Here is a 25,969-nt window from a genome sequence, read left to right on the forward strand (position 1 = left end):
GCAACAAACACAGGTTCTGAGTATGGTGTTGGACTAGGGACAGTGAATGCTATTTTAAAACAATTTACAGAAACTGATTTCTTCTCATCTAAAAGGAAAGGCAAATGTGGCGATATAAGAAAAATTATCCAACACAAGATTAGTTATTACTGATAAAAAGTAAACTTGATCCAAAATTATCTACTATGGATTTAAATTGAGAATTAGCAGCTAGTGGAACAGATTTACATGTGACTACTGTTAGACACAGACTTCTTGCAGCTGGATGGAAAGCCCATTGGCCAGCTATAAACCAGCTTTTAGCACCACCAATGTGCAAAAAGATGAGGGCCAAAGCACATGTTCAGGAGGTTCCAAATGTTAGAAAAGCATCAAAAGAAAATACATTATTGTCTAATATCTAAAAATCAGTTAAATATTGCCAGAAAAAAATGTTTTTGGGGGTTTTTCACATTTGAAAGCCTTTATTCATTACTTCCAGTAGATAGTATGTTGAAAAGTGATGAATATATAAAAATTCTGAAAGAAAGGGCTGTGACACAACTTCAAAAAATTTCCACAAGTTAACAGGGTGTTCAAACAAGATTTGTGGCCAGCTATACTGCTAAAATAGTGAAAAATTTCTTTGAAGAACGGAACTTTAAAGTGCTCCCATGGTCAGACAACTCCCCAAACTTAAAATCCAATTGAATATTTTTGGTAATAGTCAAAAAATTACTCTCGAAAATGAATTGTACCATAAAAATTGAAGCCATTATTAAAACAATAATATCAATATGATTTCATGATGAAGAAATTTAAAAAAAATGTGTAGTACACTATTGAGTCGAGTCAAATCTTGATTTGAAAAAAAAAAAATCATATTAATTACTACGTTCAGATTAATTTGTATGCTACTGTATTTTACTTATAATATACACTACCATTACTGTGGACCAGACTGTAGATTGCTGGATTCTCTTCTCAGAAAAGTACAGCATTTTTATCAATTCATTCATTCATCACATATCATACAATTTATTTGCTGATTAGAACTTCCAACTACAGTTAATTCCTAAATTATTTTTCATACAGTTTAATTTGAGCATAAACTTATAAAATTAAACTGATTTTAATATCAAGGCAGCCACCAACAAAGAAGATGTGCCTTTTGTTGCTTACTTCAGTGTTGGTTTGGACAACGTTAGATTGTTTATAATGAATTTATCAACCAATAATTTCAACATGTCAGCTACTTCCTTGTCTTATAGCTGCAAAAGAATGCTTGGTGGGATAGGCAGGCAGACATATACTTCGTTTTTAATACTGTTAGTTTTTTGGCATCTATCTTATAGTCAAATATGTATTTCTTTGCTACGTGGAAAGAGCAACCACCGTGCTCTCTTAGCTCAATGATAGCAGCAATGATCATATATTTTGTAAATAGGTGTGCTCACTTACACTAAAGTCCAAAGGCTTCAAAACAATTTATTTTTTATTATTATATATAAAAAATTACTAGTGAATTTATAAAATACAATTTAATTTTAAGTAGAATAGTAGAATAAAATAAAATAAATAAATAAGTTACCTTGTTTAGTAAATAAAATTAATGTTAAGACAGTCACTGAAGAAGAGATGAATCCAGATAAAGTTCTTAAAAATAAATCATTATTTATTTGTATAAATGTTAATAAAGCATTCACAAGAAGTCCACAACTTATACATGAAGATATCTTATATAAAGGACTGCAGTCATACTTTAAACTGCTGATAATCACAGCTATTGGAAGAAGAACATTTAACCATATTCCATGTCCCACTCCTCTTCTAAAGAAAAACAAAAAAAAAAACAGGTATACCAGGAATCAAACAGACTATTTCTTTTAAAAAAGAGATTTTTGTGTCAGAAAATAATAATACTTAAAAATAATAATAATTAACTTCAAATGTGCATAGGAATTTTGGCGATATACTCCTATGAGTCCAAAGTAAACTCGGCTCATTAGTCAAACATTAGTACGACTGAACTCATCAATCAGTAGTGTAGCACTCCTCTTTTTCTTCCCCTTATTGGTAATAATCATCATTACTGAAACAGTAACTACTGCAAAGCAATTTAAGGGAAGAAACTGTTATTCAAGTTTTGCTAAATGAAGAGGTTATTTAATCTCAATTTTATGTAAAACTAATAAATCAGTTAAAGGATGAGTGTTTATCTCATCTGTATTCATAAACATTGCAAGCCATTAAGTGAAGGTCAGATGAGAGCTAAAATAAACTATATGCTAATCAGCCAAAGTCCAGAGAAAATGAAGAAAAAAGAGAATGATTTACATTCTACCAAGTGATCATTTGAAAAATTACCACATTTATTACTCAACAGCTATCAGTCCCATATTATTTTTGTTTGCAGGCATGTATACCATTTTTGGGGAGAACCTTTTTAAAATTATTTTCAGAGATGAAATCCACCCTCTCCACTACACCTATCCCAACTAAAAATCTTAAATGGCAATGGTAACATTTAATTACACTAATTGAAGACCCAAAAAAAAATAATGAACTTTGGTGAAAAGAAATTTAAAACTCACCCACCCCTTTGTTCAGTAGATGCAAAAAAGCATTTGGGGTAGTACCTTTTTAAATTTCAGTCCAACAAAAATAACTATAAAATTACATGATATTACTTTTTAAACTATTTGAAATAATCATAATCTGTGGATTAAAATTGTGAAAATTATTTTTTAAATTACAAACAAAAATTTCACCCTTAAATGTTTTCTAAATTTTCAAGAGTAAACTTATTTTTTTTTAAATGAGATGATATAGCTTGTGACATCTAATTGGAAGGCCATTTGAATGACAAGTAATTTGGTAAAAATAAAATCTATCACGCTTGAATAATAATTTTTTTCAATTGACATTGTAGATGATCCATTTTTCATCACCACTGATAGTTTGTTTAAAAAAGAGCCGAATTCACTGCATTTCAGATGCACATCGCAAACACTGATTTGATGTGTTAAGTGTATCTATTTCAATTCATGCTGAACCAGATATTGAGCTTATTAATGAGTAGGGTATTTGACATGATTTTCAACTGTGTGTGATACATTTTCTTCTCTCTGCAATTTCTTGCATAGATATATGATGACCCGATTCAATTAAGGCTTTGATTCGGTCTTCATCAACCTCAGTAGGTCTACCAGAACATTGGTCATCTTTGAGTGAGAATCTCCAGAACAAAATTTTTTAAACCAATTCTGACACGTATGCTAACATTCTGTAAGGCAATCAATGACATAAAATTCACAAATTTCTTTGTGAGTTTCAGTAGCTTTCTTGCCTTCACAAAAATAAAAAAAAGTAAAATATTAGAAAATGTTCATTTTTGCACTCCATCTTAAAATTTACCTAACCTTAAAATTAAACTAACAGCTGCAAATAGAATTACGCAAAATTTGGTTCTAAGTATGCTAAAAATGGCAGCTATCAAATGTCAAAAGAAAAAATCATAACACAGACAAAGGTTGTTCAAAAAAAACATAAAGCTACCTTAGCTAAGTTAGAAATTAAGCAGTTTTATAACATGCTTTTTATCTACAATAGATGTACTAGTTTTTCCAATATAATATTTATGTGCTATTTGGGTCACTATGTTTATTGACATGTGCTTTGATACTATGTAGCATGAACATGTGTAGTTTTAAAACAAAATAATAATAGGCCTTCCTGAAAATGCAGTTAATTTTTAAGAATGTTTGCTACTGGATGTTAGCATTATTTATTTTTGTCACTAGATAGGGGTTTTGAAAAGTAGTTGGTGATAAAAATTGGTGCTTCATGTGTACAATCCTAGAACAGAACTTCAACAACCAACTTAACTGAGTCTGAAGAATCAGAAAAAAAACACTGAGTGAAAACAATGTTAATTACATTTTTTATGCAAAAGCTATCATTAATTATAAATTTGGTACTTACGTATTAATTCCAGCGCAGTTACAGCTTTATTTAAAAACAAAGTAGTCAATCGGATTTCGGTGGAAAATGGGCCGAAATATCGTTTAACATAGATTCAAAACAGTCTCTTTATTAATTCTAATAAATGGTTATTTATATTTATTTATTTTATAAATATAATTTAACCAAACTTAACCTACGCTTGCTAACCTTGACTAATTAAATAATAAATAATTGCAATAATTACTGAATTTATTAAATAAATACTCAAAAAATTACGGTGTTAATTAGTCAAGGTTAGCGAGCATAGGTTATGTTTGGTTAAATTATATTTATAAAATAAATAAATATAAATAACCATTTATTAAAATTAATAAAGAGACTGTTTATTTTCCACCGAAATGTGATTGACTACTTTGTTTTTAAATAAAGCTGTAGCTGCGGTGGCGTTAATACATAAGTACCATAAATTTTTACTGGAAAACTAGATAAACAATAGATTTTATATAAAGAACAGGTGATTTGACTAACATGAAATCATCATATTAGGACTGATATTCTGGAAACTGGATTCTGGTTTCTTCTCCATAACAATGCATAGTATATTCTTCAAACATTCTCACATTCTTGGCAAAATGAGAAATTTCTGTTTTATTCCATCCACCTTATATGTAAGATTTAATTTTGGCTGCAATTTTTTTAATTTCTAAAACAAAATGGTGCTAAAAGGGATGAGATTCGAGCATATACCATAGATCTGGTAGAATGTAATAAGTAAAGTGAAGGCAATTCCAATATAATAATTTTCTAAAATATTTGATTTGTCATATGAGCAACATAAACAACATACAAATGCACTGGAAAACTATATAGAATTAAAGTGGAAAAATATATTACTGAGCCAATTAGTTTGGAGGATGACACATGCAAAATAATCTTAGTATATATTGATATGATCATCGTGTTAATCATCAATAAACAAGAAAAACGTCCCTCTACCACAGTTGTTAAAAAAATGATCAATTTTTTTACTTTTTCTTGACTTATAAATACTATTTAAATGAAAAATAAAAAAAGTTACATATTCCCATAATTGGTTAATTTGTTTCAAGGTTAAGGTACAGTTAAGTAAATAACAATTCCATGTAACTTTGTATGATATGAACATCCTACTAAACATAACCTAATGTTTGCTTTGCTCTCTAACCTCATCTAATTAACCTTAAATACTAAACTGGTCAATTTAAAATGTAAACACATGAAAATATTGATACAAATTCAAAACGTTACCCTTACTGCTAAGCGTGGGAATGGGTAAATTTTTGATTTTTCATTTTAAAATCTTTTTAAATCAAAAGCTATAATAAAGCGACACATTTTTTTTAATATTTACAATCAGCATCGTAAACACAACAACATATGCCAAGATTATTTACTTTTAAATGTGCATTACCTCTAAATAATTACAATTTTTGATTTATTATGTACGTTTTGTAAAATCTCAATCTGAGAACCTAACTGCACAACTGTGAGTGTGGCAACAAACTACAGGAATGCAAGACATTATCTTGTTCTTCTTTTATTGGGTAATGTAATATGATTAACATAACAGAAAAAGTATATTTTTGTCTTAGTATTTGTTGGGAAGTATACATATATATATATATATATTTAAAGTAAAACAAAATTATTTCATCCAGGAGGCTGAAAATGGGTAAACCTGGTGGTAGGCATCACGAAGTGTAATTTAAATTAATTTATGTGAAATAGTTTAGCTTTGATATTGATCACACTTCAGTTGCAGTATGCCTTCTATCTTTTCTATTGGAATTTTGTTCTTTAGTGTTTCTTGTAATACACCAATGGTTTCTTATACAGGTATTTTTGATATAAACCACTGTAAACTTTCAGTAATTGTGATTTACACTGGCCTCATCTCTACCTCCAATTCTAAAATTCAAAGTATATGTTAGTTTTATTTAAAATAGAATAACAAAAGTGAAATTGTCACAAAAACATTACCCTCAAGATAAGCTCTTCAGAAATTGAGTATTACTGTCAACGGTTTATAATACTAATATCATGATTTTGATTAAAGTCAACTATACTGAGACTGCACAGAAATAAGCATATTCACGTGTGTTTAAATCTGATCAATGAAATTAATGAGTGTATTTTCACAATTGGTTATTTGTGATATAGTTTTGATATTTAAAAAAAACTATACTAATTACTTTCAAAAGTAATCCCAGAATGTATAATAACAATATATGCACATAAACACACAGAGGAATATATCTATTTATTAGTATTAATCAAGCCATACTTATTTCAGTTCTCAAATATGTCAACCTAATAATATTTTATGTAAACTAATATTTTATTTTAGGCAAGTTGCTTGACTGAAGTTATACACGGAAAATTAAAATATAAAGATGTGAAGATTGAAGAAATTCTTTAGATAGGGCTTTTTCTGTTACTTTCAAACTATTTTTCAAACAGTGAAAATCCAAAACCAAAAATGAACCGAACAAAAGTATACAAAATGAACAGCTAAAACTAACAAACATTCTAAGATAACATTTTGGAAACTAATTTAAACAAATTAATTTTAAAACCACTTACCTCGTCTTAATATTGTTTTCATTTAGAAATATCTCAACTTTCTTGTTCAGTTCCACAAGCCACAATTCGGTATCCATGATAATCGGAGATCATTTACCAAATAAATATCATATTTAAATCATTGGATGAATATGATTATAACGAAATACATATGTGTTTAACCTATGACCCTGATAAACATTAGCTGGATCGGCATTTTTTGAGGTTAAACAAAATATTTTGAACACTGATCAGCTGAACGTACATATTCTATACAACTAATAAATAAAACCAACCAAAGATAATTTTAGATCAAATATGTATATATATATATATATTTATATATGTGACAAATAACCAATAAGCCGTTACGTTCATTAAGTTTAAAATATTCATTAGAGATATATCTTATCTAATTAAATCACTATTCGAGTCGGTAACATGTCTCGTCAAGAAATAGTCATCAATTTTTTAAATATACATTTTGTTTTGTAAGATTTAAATATAATATGATTTAAAAGAATATTACAAGAAATTAAAAAATTCTGTTTTTATTTGAAATAAAACTGTAAATTTTGAACGACTTCAAAATAAATGTTGGATAACATGGAATTATTTAAGTCATTCAAAATGGCTGAACGTAGTGTGGTGCGACTATTGGTATCATAATTAATTCGTAGTTCATTATTGTAGCTTTTTAATTTTTAAACTTTTGCGTGTTAAATTCAATTATTATGAAATTTATATGTGTATTACAGTTGTTATTAATGTCGTGTTGTGATAGTGTAGGAACGATATAAAGTGTATGTATATTTTTTTATGATCGTAAAAATAAGTTATGAAACTCATTACAAAGCACAGGCTCTGCCTTAGATGTAAAGCTGTGGGCCTTGAAAATTTTGATATTGCTAAACGGTGTTTGACATTTAGTTAATTTCTATTACGTTGTGATTTAATTAATTATGTGCTTTATCTAAAATAAATTTTGTGAAAGTAGTTTGTTTTTTCTTAAAAAAACATAAAGAAAATGGATGACAGAAGAGTAGCAGATTATTTTGTTGTGGCTGGGTTACCTGACGATTTACAACCCGTGGATGAATTTTGCAAAGATGGAACGTACCTGAAACCCAGTCACAATCAGGCTCCAATTACCGATATTACAGTTATTTTTCCTACGCTAGGTGAAACCGTACCTCCTGAATATGAGATGATAGAGAGTACTCCAACAGGTGAGTGCAGTTGTGTTAAAGTATTCAAACTTGTTTATATTGTTATATAACAAAATATGCTTGTAATTTACATTTTTTATATCAATTGTTACAGTAATTTTTTGATATATTTCATTTTGTTCGAGTCATAAAGTCCATTTAAAAGCACATTTTGTCAATTAATATGTGCTTAAATGTTTGTTAAGATTAATATTTAAAAAAAAATTGTTATATTTATTTTTCCTTAATTGAGTCACTTTGGTTTGTTTAGTTTTATAAAAACTGTGTTATGGATTTATGAGTTATCTATCAGCAGCATTATTAATTTTTTGTTGGTAACTAAAATTTTTACTTCAAAATCTGTTCTGATATTTAATAACTAAAATTTAGCTTCAGTTTTAAATTGACAAACCTGAAGTTGTTTAATTGTACAGTATTGACTTTTTATTTTAATATTTTTATCATTTAACTGTGTGGAATGCAGATATTCTATCTATTCCTCTTTGCTTTCACCTTAAAAATTTGATTTTATTCAAGATTTGACTTGACATACATATGTTCATATATTATTTATACGCAAATCATAAAATTTCATTTAGGCATAAAGATATATTATTAAAAGGTTACTTTAGTAGTTACAATAGATTAATATATGTATAAATAATAAACAATAGGCCTAGAAATGTATGAAAGCTGTAAATATATCAATTTTCCATAATTGATAATACAATACAGCGATTCATTATTACATATATATATATATATATAAAATGTGTTTATACATTTTTTCATTCTTTTTTTTTACATATAGTTGTTGGGTTTGCAGTAATTTAATAGATTTAATCCTAGTAAAGGTTACTTTTGTATTGATTTGAATACTAGATTGTGGATACTAGTGTTCTTTGGTGTTAGGTTTCAATTAACCACACATTTCAGGAATTATCGACATGAGACCATACAAGACTGCATTTCATTTACATTCATATATGTCATCCTCATTCATCCTCTGAAGTATTTTGGTGGTTCCAGAGGCTAAACTGAAAAAGCAAAAAAAATAGATTTAATTTTCCATTGGTTCAAAGCGATTCTGCAGTTAAAATATTTTCTATTTATGAAGTGAATCTTTTTATTGAAATGAAATTGATTCCATTTTGTTATTTATTAGGGTCTTAGAAGTATATCCATTTTAAACTCTGTTTGTTAACTGTAAACTACATTTTAAAAAAAAATAAAGAATTGAAACAAGTTATCTGAAACCAGTTATTCATTTTGAACTCCAGGTCATATTTTTATATTACATGTTATGAAATCTAAATGCAAAATACAAGTGTGGTTAGACAACGTTATAAAAGGCTTTTAAATAAATATTTTCAGTTTATTAGTCCTGTCCATTGAGGAATGACCAATACTGACCTAGTCATCTGTGTGGTATTTGTCAATTAAGTGTGTTTCTTATTATTTATGATGTTGAACATCATTGGTTTTTTTTTTTTTGTTATGGAAGGTAATGATAAATAAAAATATTATTTTACACTTATGTTTTTATTCTTTTCCACAAAAATTAATTTTTTGTACTGTTTTCTTGCCATGATAGTTTGTCTGGATATTGGTTTGAAATCTAAACTTTTTGAAATGACGCATCAAACAAATTGTATAATAAAATGTTTTTTACTTGAAAAGGTTATCAGTCTTCTTTGTTATCATCTTTTGTGATTGATGTTGCTGTTTTTACACTGCCATCAGCTGATATTATTGCTGAAGATTTTTTTTAAATTAGGGGTTGTCGAGGAGAGCATCTAGGTGTTCATGATGTCTTTGTTTAAATTCGCATCCCGTTTGACTGCTGCAGCACATTATGCAATTAGAATAATTTAGTTTATGTATTCCATGTATATGGTTTTGTAATTTTTTTTCGTGTAGGTGAAGACTACAGTGTCTATTTTTAAATATTTGAAATATTTTCTCTTATATATTTATATATGTTTGTTAATAAGAGATATTTTTTTGTGTTTTGTTTATTTTGTTTCAATGTTAACATATACAGTATGCTGTATCCGTTTGGATGCGTTAGGTATTTTGTATTGTTGAGTTCTGTGTGGTCTTCAGGTGAGTGTGTTTATTAGTCTGCCAATTAAACTTCTTAAAGCAGATTTTTTTATGTCAGGTAATTTGTGATGTTCTGAAAGTGAGTGTCTGTCTTGTGGTTTTTTTGTATACTGAAAATGTGTGATTTTGTGGATTTTTTTGTAAGCTCAAGAAAATTTGTATTTTTATTAGGTTTGTATTTGGGTGTTCAATTGTGGTGTATTTTGTTTATGTACGTTAAAAGTTACATTACTTTGTGTTGCATTGACTCAGTAAATTGATGTCATTAACATATCTGTGCCAGTATATTAGTTTGTGAGCATGGTTATTGTGTGTGTTATAGTAAGATTTTAGCTAGTATCCTGGAAGTAGAGGAAACCATAATTTTTTTTTTTTTATGTGTAAAGTAATTTTGTTGTAGTAATTAATATGTGTATAATTTCTGAGATGTGTTCTGGTAGTACTTTGTTGTATTTTTAAGAATGGAAAGTGTTTCTGTTTGTGGGATTCAGTTTCTAGGACATGTTATGCCAAATGATGCTAATGTTGAGTTTTGGGATATACTGACATTAAAAAATTTAATGTCTGTGCTTTATAATCTTGTAATGTATTTGTTACTATTTACATTTTTTGATGACATATATATATATATATATGGAAAAATTGGTGAACAAGGGCATTTTGGTAATTTATGACTGTGCTTATAGGGATGTTGGTTTTTTTTTTAATAGGCTTTAAGGATCAATACTCCAAAGTGAATTTATTTCAGGAAAAAGTTTTGTTTGTGTTAGATATGTCAATGATGTTTTAATTATGGTCTGGATTGTTATCTGGGTCATATGTAACTACTATAATTTTCTTTTTTTTTATTGATTGTAATAAAGTATCTTGTATTTTATGTAAACATAAAGATTAAATTCATAATAAACATTACATAATTAACATAAAGTATTCTAAAAATGCAAACATTTACATCTGAGGTAATGTTGATGTAAACAATTCAAAAAATATATCACAATACATAAACAAAGACAAAGTGAAAATAGTTAATAAATAAAACAATACCTGGATATACAGCCTTTAAAACAACAAACAAAACATATATTATGATATGTTTTGTTTGTTATATATATATATATATATATAGTATAATATATGTTTTTATAATGTGTATACACACAATAAACATAAGGCTTTGGAATTTATTTTTCTTGTGCTAGTGGATTATGGAATAAATACCATTTACTATTATTTTTTCTTTAACATGGGACTAGTTATGATCATTGAAATTACTATGATCCTATTTGATTTTCCCCAAGATATAATTCTATATATAAATCTCTTTATTTTGAATATAAATTTTATTTTTGTTAATATATTACAGTAACTTGTTATTAATAAACAACTGTGATCTTATATGAGGCTTATTGAATGTTAAAATTAAGGTAATTCAAAGTGTTTTGATGAAAATTTGTATAGTGTATATGTAAACAAACACAATTTATTTTACATTTATCAATTACTCTATTGTACAAAACATTACCTCTAAATAAGTATATAAAATATTACAAAATAACCATTAGTTTATAACAACCTTATCTTCAAGCAATACAGAATTATTAAATAAGTGTTTTCCATTATTTAAAATTGAATTCTTACCTAGCTATGAATTAATTCACTCATTATTTCTAACTCATTCTTAATTTTGCTGATTACTATTATGCTTATGAATCTGAACAATTATGTTTTGTTCTTGGAAAGTTACTCCATTATCAAATTCTTCTTTAGTTTGTTGATTCATAGACATTTAAAAGAAAAAGGAGACTACACCATTCTTTCACTTCTCTCTGTGTGACAGTTTGCCTTAATCTTCTGGCTTTATTGTAATTACCTGATTTTTGTAAAATTACAAATAACTCTCCTTCTTTACCTAAATTCTGTTTTTCTTAAAATATGAAACATTGGGTTCTATTCCGCACAAACACATTTTCAAGATCTGCAAATTTGATAATGTAGTGTTGTTTTTCTGTAGTTAATCTTAAAATTTTTTAGAAATCAAACTGGACTTCACCTACTTCGTCATCTACCTCTCCATCTATTAAGTAAATTATTCTGAATACATATCTGGAAGTATGATGTGTTAAAATTTATTGTGTGATAGTTGTCAGGTTATCAACTTTTGCTTTCTTTTGTATTCTAAAGGTAATACCTTTATTGAAATTGAGGATTTTTCCCCAGTCTTTTAATTTTTTGGTTGCTAAAGTTTACATATACTATTCCTTCTTACTGCTTTATTGTTGAGATTTTTTGGAATAGTTTGAAATTAAGATCATAATATTGATTCTCTAAAATCAATTTTTTTTCTATTTTAAGATTTAGTTATTCCCTCTTTTACAGTGTAATTTTTAATAATACCCATCTGTAAGTAAAATAAGGAGGAAAATAATTTAATTTTTTTGGAAGAAGCTATTTTACACTAACCTGTATTACAAACCTTCCATTCACTGTATGTATGAAGGTCATCCAGAAAGTAACTTATTTATAAAAGTTTACTATTGTAGTATTTTTATTATATTTAACTTAAAACTAAAAATTTTGTCTAGTTTTCTACAAAGTCACTATCAAGTTAAGCGATTCTTATAGTATTTCATTAGTTTTTAATTAACAGTTTGTTATAAAATTCTTATCTTCTGTGATTTGAGCCACCCTTCCCCCTTCCACACTAGATTGCAGCCTGTTGTCAAAGCAGTTACTAGATTATGAACCCAGGCTGTAAGCAGGATGATGATTATCAAACATTCTTACTTCAATTGTCTCACCAAAGAATGATTACAGAATAGTGCACGAAATGATCCAACATTTGGTTTTGTTAAAAAATATTTATTTGAATCTCAGTACAGAAAAGTAAAATAAAATAATGTGTTTAATATATACCTTGAGATTATGTTCTGCTTATCACATGCTCAATATGACCACCATCATGTCTAGTAACTTCTTCAACACGAACCCCTATGTTGTTAATAACCAATGACATATATACTCAGTTATCTCACATGCCTCAGTAATCAGCACTCGCAGTTCCATCACTGTACGAGGATGTTTAGGGAAAATCTTTTCCTTTAAAAATCTCCAAAGAAAATAATAATCACATGAATTCAAATCAGGACTGTTAAGGGGCCAGTTATGTCCTGTCACCATGCAAAATGATTAGGAAATTGGTTTAAAATCACATAAGCATTAAAAGTTTCATGTACAAAGTCTAAAACAACATTAACTGCGTGTGGTATGACTCCATCCTATATAAACCACCCGTTTTTTAATTGAAATCCTTCTGCAAGAAGCTGAGAAACGAAATTATTAGGCAGCATGTTTTGATCACAATCGCTATTCACTGTTTGTTCAAAAAAGAATGACCCCCATGACTTGAGATAGTGGACCATACCGTAATTCTTGGAGCGTGATGCACCTTTTCATAAAGTACGTGTGGATTTTCGGAAGCCCAAAAATGCACATTTTACAGAGGGTCAAAAAGAGCTTTTTGGAAAGAGTAAAGATGAAACTTCATCTTAGTGTACTCAAAATTCATTTTGTTATATAACCAAATCTTGAAGTTACGTTTACAAATTGTTTTTTCAAATGTTGGGTCCAAAATAAATAATGAAGGGCTTAGGGTAACAGGTCTGTTTTTTATCTTTTAACTCATAGGTACTAGTAGTACTTATAAAAAAAATTGCACTATTACAGTGTACTTCATTAAAAAAAAAATGGCCGCCAAATCGTAAGATTTTGAAAATGTCTCATTTTTGGGGCCCAAAAACACATTAGGGACAGGTGGCAAAATTTAAAATGTTTACAGCAGTAAGTAATTTTTATGTACTTTAAAACCATGTAAATTTTATTTGATTACTCAAAGGGGTTGACGAGTAATAAAGGCAACAAAACCACTAAAAACACTGTTCCTTGTAACTGTAAACAGCATATACAAAAATACTGATTTTATGTATTTTTTAAGATTATAAAAATTACAACTATTCTCATTAGAATGAATAAATTTATAATTAATAAATAGTCAATTACAAAATGATAGTCAATTACTAAATGATAGTCAATTACAGAATGATAAATAATAATTACAAAATTATAGACAGTTCAAATACATTAACAAGTTGTTCAATTCACTTTTACCTTATTTTACTCCTGTTAATGGAAGTTATGAATAAATCCTGCACTTTTTGATAACAAACTTCACTAAATAACTTAGTGCTCCTGCCATTTTTTTATTGAGTAGAACTGATAAGTCCCCATTTATCTTTGGTATAATGTTGTGTCCTCCTCCAGTAGTTGATAAAAAAAGCTCTGAAGGAATGAGAATCTTTAAAGTATTTTCCAATTGATCCCATGTTTGATTATCCTTCAATGATTTCTTGAATGAAGTACCAGAGCCCTGCAGGTGGAAAAAGTGTATTCCTCTTCATTTTCATGTATTTTGATTTCGATGACTTTGCCTAACCACCACTTGCCATAGTATCTGCAGCAGACATAATTTTTACATTTTGGCTTTGGTAAACCTATAAAGCAATTAAAAACACTAATGTCCTTGTGTACCAATACTAATGTAAATGTTTCTGATTCAGAGGTCACCCAGACTTTCAGAACACATTACTGACTTGGAACAAATGTGAAAGGTTCTTCTTTCTGGGACTGTTGTTATTACCTGATAATGAGAACTGAGGTATTCTTCAGTCTCATGAACATCTTTATTAGAGCAGAAAGTAAATGTTATATTTTTAATATTGTCTGCAATAATTGTACATTTCAGAAGGTGAAACAGTCTGATTGTTGACTGTCTTTTGAAGGCTTGCTTTAGTCTACTACAAGTATTACTAGTACCTAAGAGTTGAAAGGTAAAAGCAGGCCTGTTGCCCTAAGCCCTTCATTATTTATTTTGGGCCCAAAATTTGAACAAACAACAATTTGTAAACATAACTTCAGTAAACATTACAAGATTTGGTTATGTAACAAAATAAATTTTGAGTACACTAAGATGAAGTTCCATCTTTACTCTTTCCAAAAAGCCCTTTTTGACCCTCTGTATGATGTAAAATAAGAACGCTACAGCTCATGGAAAAAGTGATGAAAATGGCAGTTTTGACTAGGTGGGTCATTATCATATACCAAATATCATCACAATCAAAAATAGTAATGCAATAAAATTTTTGAAAATTTGTTGAATTAAAATGGAATACCCAAACATTGTTCAACAGTACATCTTGGTTCACAACCCATTCAGCAAATACCATTTTTTGATATTAGTTGTCAACATTAATTTAGACAAAACTGTTATTTTGTGTGGATACAAATGCAAATCACTTTTTAAAATTCGCTGCACAGATCACCTAGAAATCCCAAGTTGTGCTGCTGCGTTTCTTGATGATTTGCTCGGGGTCTTCTGTAATGCTGCTCTGACAGCTTTGACATTCTGTGAAGAGTGAACATTGGCTCATTCTTACTCTCAAATACTGAACCATCACCATTAAACTTTTCGTAAAGTCTATGTATTTCTTTAAATGAGGGCAACCACACATTTATAAAATGTGCACAAAACCTTCTTTGTATAAGCACCACATCTTTTGTTTCATTAAAAAACAACAGTCTCCATGTTCAACAGTCAATCTTCCTTTGTCAGCCATTTGGAATAATATACAAATAGAGCACTCAGAAAGAGAAGAAACTAATATTCGTGAACTCCAACATAAAACATTAATAATTATTAACCTAAACAATTATTGCCAAAACAAAAATGTTGGATCATTTTGTGCATCATCCTGTATAATTGACTAAATAAATAGACATTATTGTGCTTGGTAATGCTGTTTGTTATTTAAAGCATGTTAAACCCAAAAAAAATTGTAAAAAAAGTTCAACAGTAGGCATAATGAAAATGTTCCAAGGGTACAATTGTAGATAGTGTTAAGTCCAGCAACATCTCTGAATTCTCTAATGAGGCAACTTACATCGCCTCCATATAAGTCCAAAAATTTCAGAATAGGACTTAACACATTACACCCAGCACATTTCTTAATTTTTGGACATACACTTAATGTGTTAAGCCGTATCAGAATAGGGCTTATCACACATTTTAAGCTGCCTGTACGAATCTCAAAATACAGTACATATGCATTAAAGCGCATAAATATATTTTGTTTTGGTAGAGAAATTTGAAAAAATTGTTTAGTGAATGTAAGTCTTTAAAGGCTTTGAATGTTAATATAATTAAATCTGAGTATTTGTGAAACTAAAGATGTCATTTGGAGTGCAATGAATTATGGATTTTCTTAAGTGAGGACTGAAGCTAATGATTTTCAATCTGAATATATATAAAGACTTTTGGTAAGCTAACACAATTTGTTTTTCCTGGACAAAACACACACACGGAATGTTACTCTTCACCTTATCTCATTGAAAGAAAAAAGAAATAGGAAGCAATGATGAAAAGTAATGAGGAATCATTGATCATGTGGCCGAGTCTAACTGATGCAAGAAACTGATAAAAAAACTCTTTTATTGTAAGAAAAATTACATGAGATGATTTATAACTTTGTGTTACCTTTAAATAATTTCATCAAATTTAAAATAAGACATGAAGGAAGACACTTTCAGCTGGTGTGGGTACCAATGGCTGCAATACAGAAAAAATGAGTCAAGGGGTAGTTTATTCTAACTATTCACTTAAATTAACTTATATTGGTTATAATATCAATGTAGTTATTTATCTACATCAATTTAAAAAGGAAAGAAAAGGAAGATATTTGAAAATATCCCCTTGTAAGTTCCAAACATTTCATTAATTAAATTTTATTTGGCTATAACTCTAGAACCAATGAAAATGAAAGCACCACTTATAGTATATCGTTGAAAAGCTCTCAATGAGGGCTTATTACTGCAGTTAAGAAAACGTTTTTTGAACACTTTTGGTCCAGTCGATTGCAATCAAAAGGGGAGGTACACAACTAGATGTTACAACTGTTTTAAATCCAAAATTTCAACATTCTACAGCAAATTGTTTTTAGTTATGCAAGATACATATGCACATACGTACATACAGATGTTATGCCGAAACTAGTCAAAATTCATTCAGGGATGGTCAAAATGGACATTTCCATTGAAATCTGAAAACCAAAATTTTTCACCATCATAATACTTCCCTAACTTTGTACAACGAAGTAAAAATAGAGACAACAGCAGGAAGTAACTTATATGTTATGAAATAAAATGTCTAATAAGACTTCCCTCAAACGAACATTGTTATTATTATTATAATTACTGTTCTTACAATTATTAATTCATTTCTAACAAAATTTTTATCTTTATCTTAACTCGAATTATTACATATTACATGTTTGTGTAGTATATATATATACATTGTTTGATTTAATACAGTTGCTATTTATGTTTTTTGTGCTATTATAGTATATCTGAATATATATCTAAAAATTATAATATTTAATATATGTCATTTTAATATGATTACTTGAAAAATGTCATAATTGTATATTGGGTTACATAAATCTTCAAGGGATTATTTTTATGTTTTAAAGTTCACATTGGTCACATGATCATTATTTGTGGCCGATCAATTTCATATGGTTAAATTTCATTTAACCATAAATGAAATTTATGGTTATGTTGGTGACAGTATATAGCCAATATTTTTGTAATGCTTAAGAAAGATTAACTTACCGCCACACATTGCCTTGTGTTGTGAAAGAAGTTTAGAAACTTGTTGGATACAAAATGTGCTGTAGTATAACTATGATCCTTTGAGGGATTAGCAAAATATCTAAGGAAACTGTAAAGAATGCTCTGAAATTGTAAATTTTCCGTTATATTAAACCTTGTGAATTTTTTCGCTACTATCTGATTTTAGTTAATTCTATGATTTTAATTGTAGTTTTTTTTTCAGTTTAGGATTTTAGCCTGTTATATTACTGCATTCATTTTTTTCAGTTAATGAATTAGAATTAATTTCTTGTTTATTTGCAATATATATTCTTCTTTAATTTTCCTTCCTGCCTTTGTAATTCAAAGAAGGAACTAATATCTTCATAGTTACTTCATTTGTGAGGTAGATGCTTACATCTAGCTTTGTTTGTTTTTTGTTCATTTCTGTAGACCCTCTTTTCAACCCCTACTATTGTTTGTTTTTCATTTTTTCTTGTTTGCCATTGCTTTGAAATTGTTTATTTCCTGTTAAATGAAATATTTCTTTCATTAATATATGCTGTGATAGTCTTTTTTGCTGCGGGATATGATATATAACATGCCAGGTTGTTCATCTATTACACTTTGAAAAAACAATTTGATCAGACAAGAGTACAGCAGTCTGAATTATACAATCAAATTGTGAAATGTATGTATGATATTATATTTTGGACTGATTACTTGTACCATATAAAATTGGTAACAGATAATATTCAACAACAGGAAACCTATAATTATTTAGTTAAAAAATTGTTTTAGAAATAAATAATTATTTAAAAATATATTTCTAAATTATTCATATGCAGTAATTTTTCTTCATAAAATACTGGTTTATATTATTTAATAGAATTTTCATAGAAAAATTATGTTTTAACCTCTTGACGTAAGTCTATTCCTGTTGTTTTAATTATAATATTTTTGTCCTGAAATTTGGACATACATAGTGGGACGTGTAATATTAGGAGTTATTTCTCTGTTTTGTTTCTTTTGCAGATTTTTATAGAATATTTCATCCCTCTTTCCAAATTAGTAGTGTACTTGAATGTGGCATCTTAGTTGTGGTTTGTAACTACAATATGCTGATTTCTTTATTCTAAAATATTATTTATTTTATACTAAACCTGTAAATGAAAAGATAAAGATGCTACGATTTGCTGATGATATAGTAATTCTAGCCGAGAGTAAAAAGGATTTAGAAGAAACAATGAACGGCATAGATGAAGTCCTACGCAAGAACTATCGCATGAAAATAAACAAGAACAAAACAAACTACAATGAAATGTAGTAGAAATAACAAAGATGGACCACTGAATGTGAAAATAGGAGGAGAAAAGATTATGGAGGTAGAAGAATTTTGTTATTTGGGAAGTAGAATTACTAAAGATGGACGAAGCAGAAGCGATATAAAATGCCGAATAGCACAAGCGAAACGAGCCTTCAGTAAGAAATATAATTTGTTTACATCAAAAATTAATTTAAATGTCAGGAAAAGATTTTTGAAAGTATATGTTTGGAGTGTCCCTTTATATGGAAGTGAAACTTGGACAGTCGGAGTATCTGAGAAGAAAAGATTAGAAGCTTTTGAAATGTGGTGCTATAGGAGAATGTTAAAAATGAGATGGGTGGATAAAGTGACAAATGAAGAGGTATTGCGGCAAATAGATGAAGAAAGAAGCATTTGGAAAAATATAGTTAAAAGAAGAGACAGACTTATAGGCCACATACTAAGGCATCCTGGAATAGTTGCTTTAATATTGGAAGGACAGGTAGAAGGAAAAAAATTGTGTAGGCAGGCCACGTTTGGAATATGTAAAACAAATTGTTAGGGATATAGGATGTAGAGGGTATACTGAAATGAAACTGCTAGCACTAGATAGGGAATCTTGGAGAGCTGCATCAAACCAGTCAAATGACTGAAGACAAAAAAAAACCTGTAAAATTATTTTCAATTAATTATTTTACCTGTTATTTAAATTTATATATCTTTTAATTTAAAAATAACTAAATGTTTATTTTCACTATTTGAGATATACATTCAAATTAAGATTTAGTTATAAGTACGGTTTTTGTGTTTTTTATTTGTATTCTAAAATAAAATTTTTATTTTATATGAAAAAAATAAATATAGAGTAAAATAAAACTGAAATAAAATGTGTGATTTTTCTGGGTAGTACATGTTTATAAAATGTGTTGTGTAAATTTATTAAAGTAGAACAAAAATCAGGTTATTTTTAACCGTATAAAGAACAACTTTCACATAGAAGTTAACTTTTTTAAACTACTTTTTGTAATCAGTATGTGTGAAAACATGAATTTAAATTAGGACTTCATTGTCATTATTTAAAAGTTCTTATATTTATTTTGCAAATTTTTAGATAAAACGCTTGTTTGAACAAAACTGTTGTTTTATAATATTATCAGCTCCCCATTGCAGCTTCGCTTGCACTATATGGTTACTAGCGTTTCACACAGCAGTCAATTCTTTTATTTATGCTCTTTAGTCAAGCCACCGGAGATAGGTGCAGCTAGTCACACATAGTTACAGTGGCAGTAGTTGTGTTGGTTGAGCCACAGTGCTGTATACCTTTGCACCTTTTAAAAATCAGAATTATAAACCTCCTAAAATGGTTTTTAAATATTTATCTAAAGAGTATTTGCAAGCCCTGATCTACTGATCTACATAGTTTACTGTGGTCGGGATTGGGAAAATTTACATTGTTCAAAATTTGTTTGCCTTTCTTCATCCCCTTTCAAGCTCAAATTTCAAAAATCTAGAAAGTGGTTTATTGACATGAAGATTACACTTGATAAAAATCAGGTAGATTTCTTCATTTGTTACCAAATTAAAAAATTACAGGGTGTAAAAAAAAATAAAAAATTCATTTTAACACTTAATCTCTGAATTTCAAAAAATGTAGAAATCAATTTTTCGATATTTATATTAAGATTACACACACCAAAAATTAAGCTGATATCTATGTCTGTTACAAAAAAGAAATAAAAAACAAAAAAAATTTCATTGTTTCTCCATTTTAACCCATTAAACTCAGAATTTTAAAATGGATTTTCTTAGAATGCATTTACACTGTATGGAGAAAGTGTAAAAATTTCATATATTTATCTTCAGTAGTTTTTGCTGGGTGTTGATCACTCATGACAGTTGTTGTTTTATATGTATATATATATATATATCCCTCATCCCGGCTTTTGTTTTATATGTATATATATATATATCCCTCATCCCGGCTTTGCCTGAGATCATGTAGCCAGCCCATTTTCTAACTGTATTAAATTGGTAGAACGGGTATTGGAAGAAACCAATGGTTGGAACGGAATTGGTAGAAAGGTATATAATATTTTTTGTGACGTTTTGATTTTCTGGTAGCAGAATGTATTGACTTTCTGCATTACCAGTTCTGAAAGTCCAACATATAGTTGTCCTTGGGAAAAACAGTCTTGATTGTAAATCAATACAAGTATGTTTGAATGTCTGGCCTTGCGCTTTATTGATTGTTATAGCAAAATAAAGTTTTATAGGGAATTGCAGCCTCTTTAATTGAAATGGTAAGTCTGTTAGGATCATTGGAAGAAATATTTTGATGAGTTATGATAGAGCGTTCGCAAAGCTACTCATACGGTTTTTGTAAAAGCTTACTAATTTCTGTATAAATATTGGAAATGAGATCATCCATTGTATGGACAATGATACTAATGTTTTCATCGTTAGAAGTGTAACCACATTTTGAGGAAGAGTCTCATTTCCAATGTTTAATAATTGTAAGGAAAAGTTAGCATCACCACCCCCAAGATGAACTTTCATATTAGTTCTTAAGTTAATAGTGAGGACAAATTTCTATAAGGGTGATTATTTAAGGCATGCCTGAGCAACATCAGCCCTAGTTCCTCTCGCAATGACAGGCAATGTTTGCCGACAGTCTCCAGCAAACACAAAAGTTATACCACTGATTAATTTACTGCATGATTTAATATCTCGATGGGTTCGATCAATGGTTTCAATATGAGCTTGAAGACTCATTATGCATTCATCCCACACTATAAGTTTAGCATTCTTAAAAGAGGCATTAAAGGAGTAAGTCAGGAAGACTTAAACGGCTATATCAACATCACTCAGTTTTCTGATACTTAGCAGCTGGACGATTAAGATTAAATCTGTTTTATTTTCTGAGAAAATGTAGCACTCTGCATTTTCATGTAGCAAAGATGGAGGCATCTTCGTTGGTAAAATTTTCTGGAGGTAAACTAGTCCCCCATTCAGATCTCTGGGTGGGGACTGCTAAAAAAGTGGTCACCAGAAAATTAAAAAAAATAACATTCTATGAATCAGAGTGAACATGTTGAACGACATCCTGTTGTTCAACATATTAAGGAGGCGAACTGTTAATCATGCCTTCTCTCCAGACAGTGTCATAAGTGGCCGATAAATCAACGAATGCAGCAAAGGTTTTAAGATTTCTTTGGAACCCTGCTTCAGTGTACATTGTGAACAAGAGAACTTGGTCGGTGCAACTTCATTTTGGCCTAAAGCTTGCTTGTTCAATTAGTGTAACATCATATATATCCTTTGACAGATTCTGTTGTAGATAAGCCTTTCTAGTAATTTATATGACACTGATAGCAATGCTATAGGTCTGTAGCTCTTAGGTAAATTTGCTGGTTTCCCTGTTTTTAAAATGGCTAGCTACTACCTTCGATTGCTTGAACTCTCTGGTCATGCTACCGGTCTGCATTATGTCAGTGAAGAATCTGGCCAGCCAATGTTTTGCGTATTTTCCGCAGTTTAATAAAAATTCCGTTTTGATACCATCGAACCATCAAATAGAAAAATATATTATTTATTTTATAATATTACACATTTTCATCATATATTAATATTGTATTACAACCCATGTATTGTGCCTTTTTCTACATGTACTCAAATATTCTGCGTTTATATACAAATTACAGTTCTCTGATACATCAGTTTAGAAGTTTTTTCTGTACAGCGACGTGAACAATGATAAGTTCAATAAGTGTCTGCTTCTCTTATTCAGAAGATAGAATTAGTATATTTACTTCTTTTGATTGAGTTGCTTTCTTTATTGTCCAAAAACAAAAGGTGAAGCAGGTGTAATAATTAATATCTACAAGCTCAGCTTAGCTATTTAAAGTAGACTAGGATGTGTAATACATATTAATATAGCTCAAAATAATAACTGTATGAAATTCTGAAAGTGAAAATACAATAAAAAAAAAGAAAAAAGTAAATTAATAAAATAGCTGACCATTTCATAAAATAAAAAAAATCACTCATGCAAACAAAAGGAAGAATAATTCAAAAAGAGTTTAAAATTTATTAAAAAATCTAAAGTGATAAGTTTTTTTATTTATATGTTTATTTTTTGAAGGATCAAAAAGGAAATGTGAAAAAATCGTTGACAGAAAACTGGAATCCACATGAAAATAATGTGATAATTGTGTGGCCATGTATTATTTATATAGTTTTTTAATTAGGGATTTGTTGTTAAAGTATGATTCCCATTTTAAGGTTTATAATTCAATTATTCTGTTAGTCAAGGAGATTGTATATGAGTCACACTAGAGATAATGGTTACTAGACAAAGTCTTGATACTTTTAATTATTGTTCAAAGAACCAGCTTATTGAAATATTATTCTGTAATCACATGACAAGTTATAAGTATATTATGTAAATTATTTTTTCTTTTAAATTCATATTACCAAGGTTAATTCTGCATGCATATCTAAAGTGCGTCTGTACAGTTCATAAAATTCTATTTTTAAAACACCTCTATTTGGATCTTGTAGCTGAGGGAAGCCATATTAGTTCGAATATTTAGAAACATACTGCATAAGCTATGTTTTTCAGAAAAGAAAAGTGTCCATTTATGTTGGAAAATTTGAAAGTAAAAGTTAGTTTGTAGATATTTTTGTTTCGATTAGACGAAGTGGTCAGTTTGTTGTGTTTTATTCATTAAGTGTAGGTAAAAAGTTTAGATTTTATTTGTTTCTTTGTTACATTGGGTAAATGGTTGTTTACCTGCCTTTGTAAAAAAAATTTTACTTTCAAAATTGAAGTTGAAATAATTTATGATTTCTGGGAACAAACTTTTAAACACGACTAAAATCAAAATAACAGTCGCAGACCACATTCTTCTAAATGGGTTTTTTAAAACAGTTTTTATGAGTATAGTTTGTGCAACCGCATTGATAAGGAGTTTAATAAAAGTTGTAAAAATAAGTTCTGGTTGCAAATTTCAAGTTTTCATTTTTCAAAGTTTTACATCTTATTTTATATTCATGGTAATTAAACATTGACTTGATTTTTGCCCATTGAGTATTTGTAATTTGGATAGCGAATCCTGTACGTAGTTTGCAAATTTAATAAAATATAATGTATAAAATACAGTAAAACATTGTAGGTGATAGATATAGCCTACACTTTGATTTACAGGCTTCAGTCTGTAAATTAGGTTGAATGCCATTTTAAGTTGTTCTGGTTGTTGAACAGATTATTCTTTTACCTGTTGTGCTTGATAATATATTTTATTTTCAGCTGATATTATACCAAATAAGTGAATATTAATCTAATAAATTTATTTTGTTCTGTCTTAGGTTTCTTAGCCGACTTAAACCATGGTAGTTTACGTAGTCCAGAGGTTTATCTTTGTTATAGAAGAGGACGTGATAAACCTCCACTTGTTGATATTGGGTAATTGCATGCTTATGATGTTATTTAAAACTTTAATCTTATTCATTTTTTCAAATCATTTTACTTTTTTTCTTAACATCTGTTGTTTTCTTCTGTTTTTTATTTTTCCTGCTTTGTCTTTTACATGATAATTGTTGTATACTTTGATTAATATTAATAAAACATGTATTGCATTATGTTGAATTGAAGAATGTGGGCCACATCATAAGACTTTATTATATATATATTGTTAATTCACAGTTATGAGTAACACTATAGGGGCTGAGATGTAGGTTTAGTTGAAGGTCTTTTGTAAATGTTTTTATGTTGATGTGAACTAGTTTTATTCAGTAGTAATAATTGTTGTCTTCTTTAGCTAATCAAATAAAAAATGTAATTCTAATTATTAAAAAAACATTGGATTCCTACTGATAATTCAATCCCTTTAATCCAGTGTTCTTAGTAATCTGGACTAGAAATGGACAGTTTTATAGTTTTTTACAAAAGTGTTTACATTTTTATTTTCAATATATTTGTAAAATAAATTCTTTCACAAAAATTAACTGAAAGGAAGGATGAAAGGTGCATTATTTGTAGTCATGGTTTGTTATAAAAATTTATTACAGCAACCTCTTTCTGTAATGAGTTTAACTGTGCTGCAATATTTCTTGAAATGTAAACTTATGCGAGCATTTGCTGAGAACCATTTTTCAAATAGATATTGAACACTAATCACTACTTATTTAAAAATACTCATTCACGTACAGTATTTAGAAGAAAACATTAAATTTAATTTTATCTAAAATTTATAACATTTTTTATTCACAGACCGTAATTTGTTTAAAAAACAAACTAAAGCCTGTCCTTAATTAATTCATTTGTCTTGAATTATTTATAGTATGTTTAAGAAATTGTTATTGTTTTGAACAAACTGAAGTATTTTGTAATTTTTTTATTACTAATGTTTTGATAGTTAGTAATCTTTTTTTAGTAAGATTTTCTACATTTCTACATGCTATTACAATACTACGGCATACCATATAGTTAAATACCATAGCAATACCATGGCATGTATACTATATCAAAGCAAGCCAAACAGCATCCAATGCTTGTTTAAAAGCTGATAACAGAATTTTTGGCTTAATTTTCTTTGTCTTCTTCATTTTTTTATCATGGGTGAGGGAGCTTTCGTTTTTATGTAACTTTGGCTGCTGTTGTTTCCTTGTCGTCAGCCTTTAGATATTTGTTAGTGTCAGACAAATGAACTTGAAGATATTATGGTATATCAAATTATTCAATCTATTCACCAAGCAGCAGATTTCACTTTCAATCATTTTATTCAGAGACTGTATTCTGAATACAGTTTCTGAATAATATGAAAATAAAGTCCACCAGCATTCATTCAGTATGCTGTTGGACCACCAGCATACTGAATGAATGTTTTATTGTTACATCTCTAACCAGATCCAACCTTTTTGAAGAATGTAGATGGCATGATACAGTTAAATCTTACAGGGTGAATCAAATTTAAATGGTAATTTTGCTGTTCTATGCAGTAAGCCGTTCTGAGCTGCAGATGATGAAGTGAGGGGTTAATGGTTCAGTGTGTTAGAGAGGGGAACCAGCTTGGTTAGCTCCTTCGTTATGTTCGGTTGTCAGTAC

General features: G+C 28.8%; 2 protein-coding genes across 18 annotated transcripts in view; one reads left to right on the forward strand and one right to left on the reverse strand.

The window, feature by feature from the left end:
* Dolk (Dolichol kinase) overlaps positions 1–6,809 on the reverse strand; it is a 77,171-nt gene extending 70,362 nt beyond the window's left edge. For 2 of the 9 annotated variants that reach the window (XM_075368621.1, XM_075368628.1), the window contains exons 1-2: positions 6,568–6,803; positions 1,571–1,809 (exon numbers count right to left, since the gene is read on the reverse strand). In XM_075368621.1, the coding sequence (XP_075224736.1) occupies positions 1,571–1,809; positions 6,568–6,644 (316 nt within the window). In that variant the 5' untranslated portion in view covers positions 6,645–6,803. Of the gene's footprint in view, positions 1–1,570; positions 1,810–6,567 lie in introns of all 9 variants that reach the window. The other 7 variants (XM_075368611.1, XM_075368589.1, XM_075368570.1 and 4 more) reach the window with 5 other exon arrangements.
* Positions 6,810–7,185: 376 nt separating this feature from the next.
* Crag (DENN domain-containing protein Crag) overlaps positions 7,186–25,969 on the forward strand; it is a 213,106-nt gene continuing 194,322 nt past the window's right edge. For all 9 annotated transcript variants that reach the window (XR_012756753.1, XR_012756750.1, XR_012756754.1 and 6 more), the window contains exons 1-2: positions 7,186–7,775; positions 24,232–24,328. Coding sequence is in view for 5 of the 9 variants with exons in the window: in XM_075368648.1 (XP_075224763.1) it covers positions 7,574–7,775; positions 24,232–24,328 (299 nt within the window). In the remaining 4 variants the exon portion in view is untranslated. The remainder of the gene's footprint in view (positions 7,776–24,231; positions 24,329–25,969) is intronic.

This window comes from Lycorma delicatula, chromosome 1, assembly GCF_047948215.1.
Source record: "Lycorma delicatula isolate Av1 chromosome 1, ASM4794821v1, whole genome shotgun sequence".
Classification (NCBI taxonomy): Eukaryota; Metazoa; Arthropoda; class Insecta; order Hemiptera; family Fulgoridae; genus Lycorma; species Lycorma delicatula.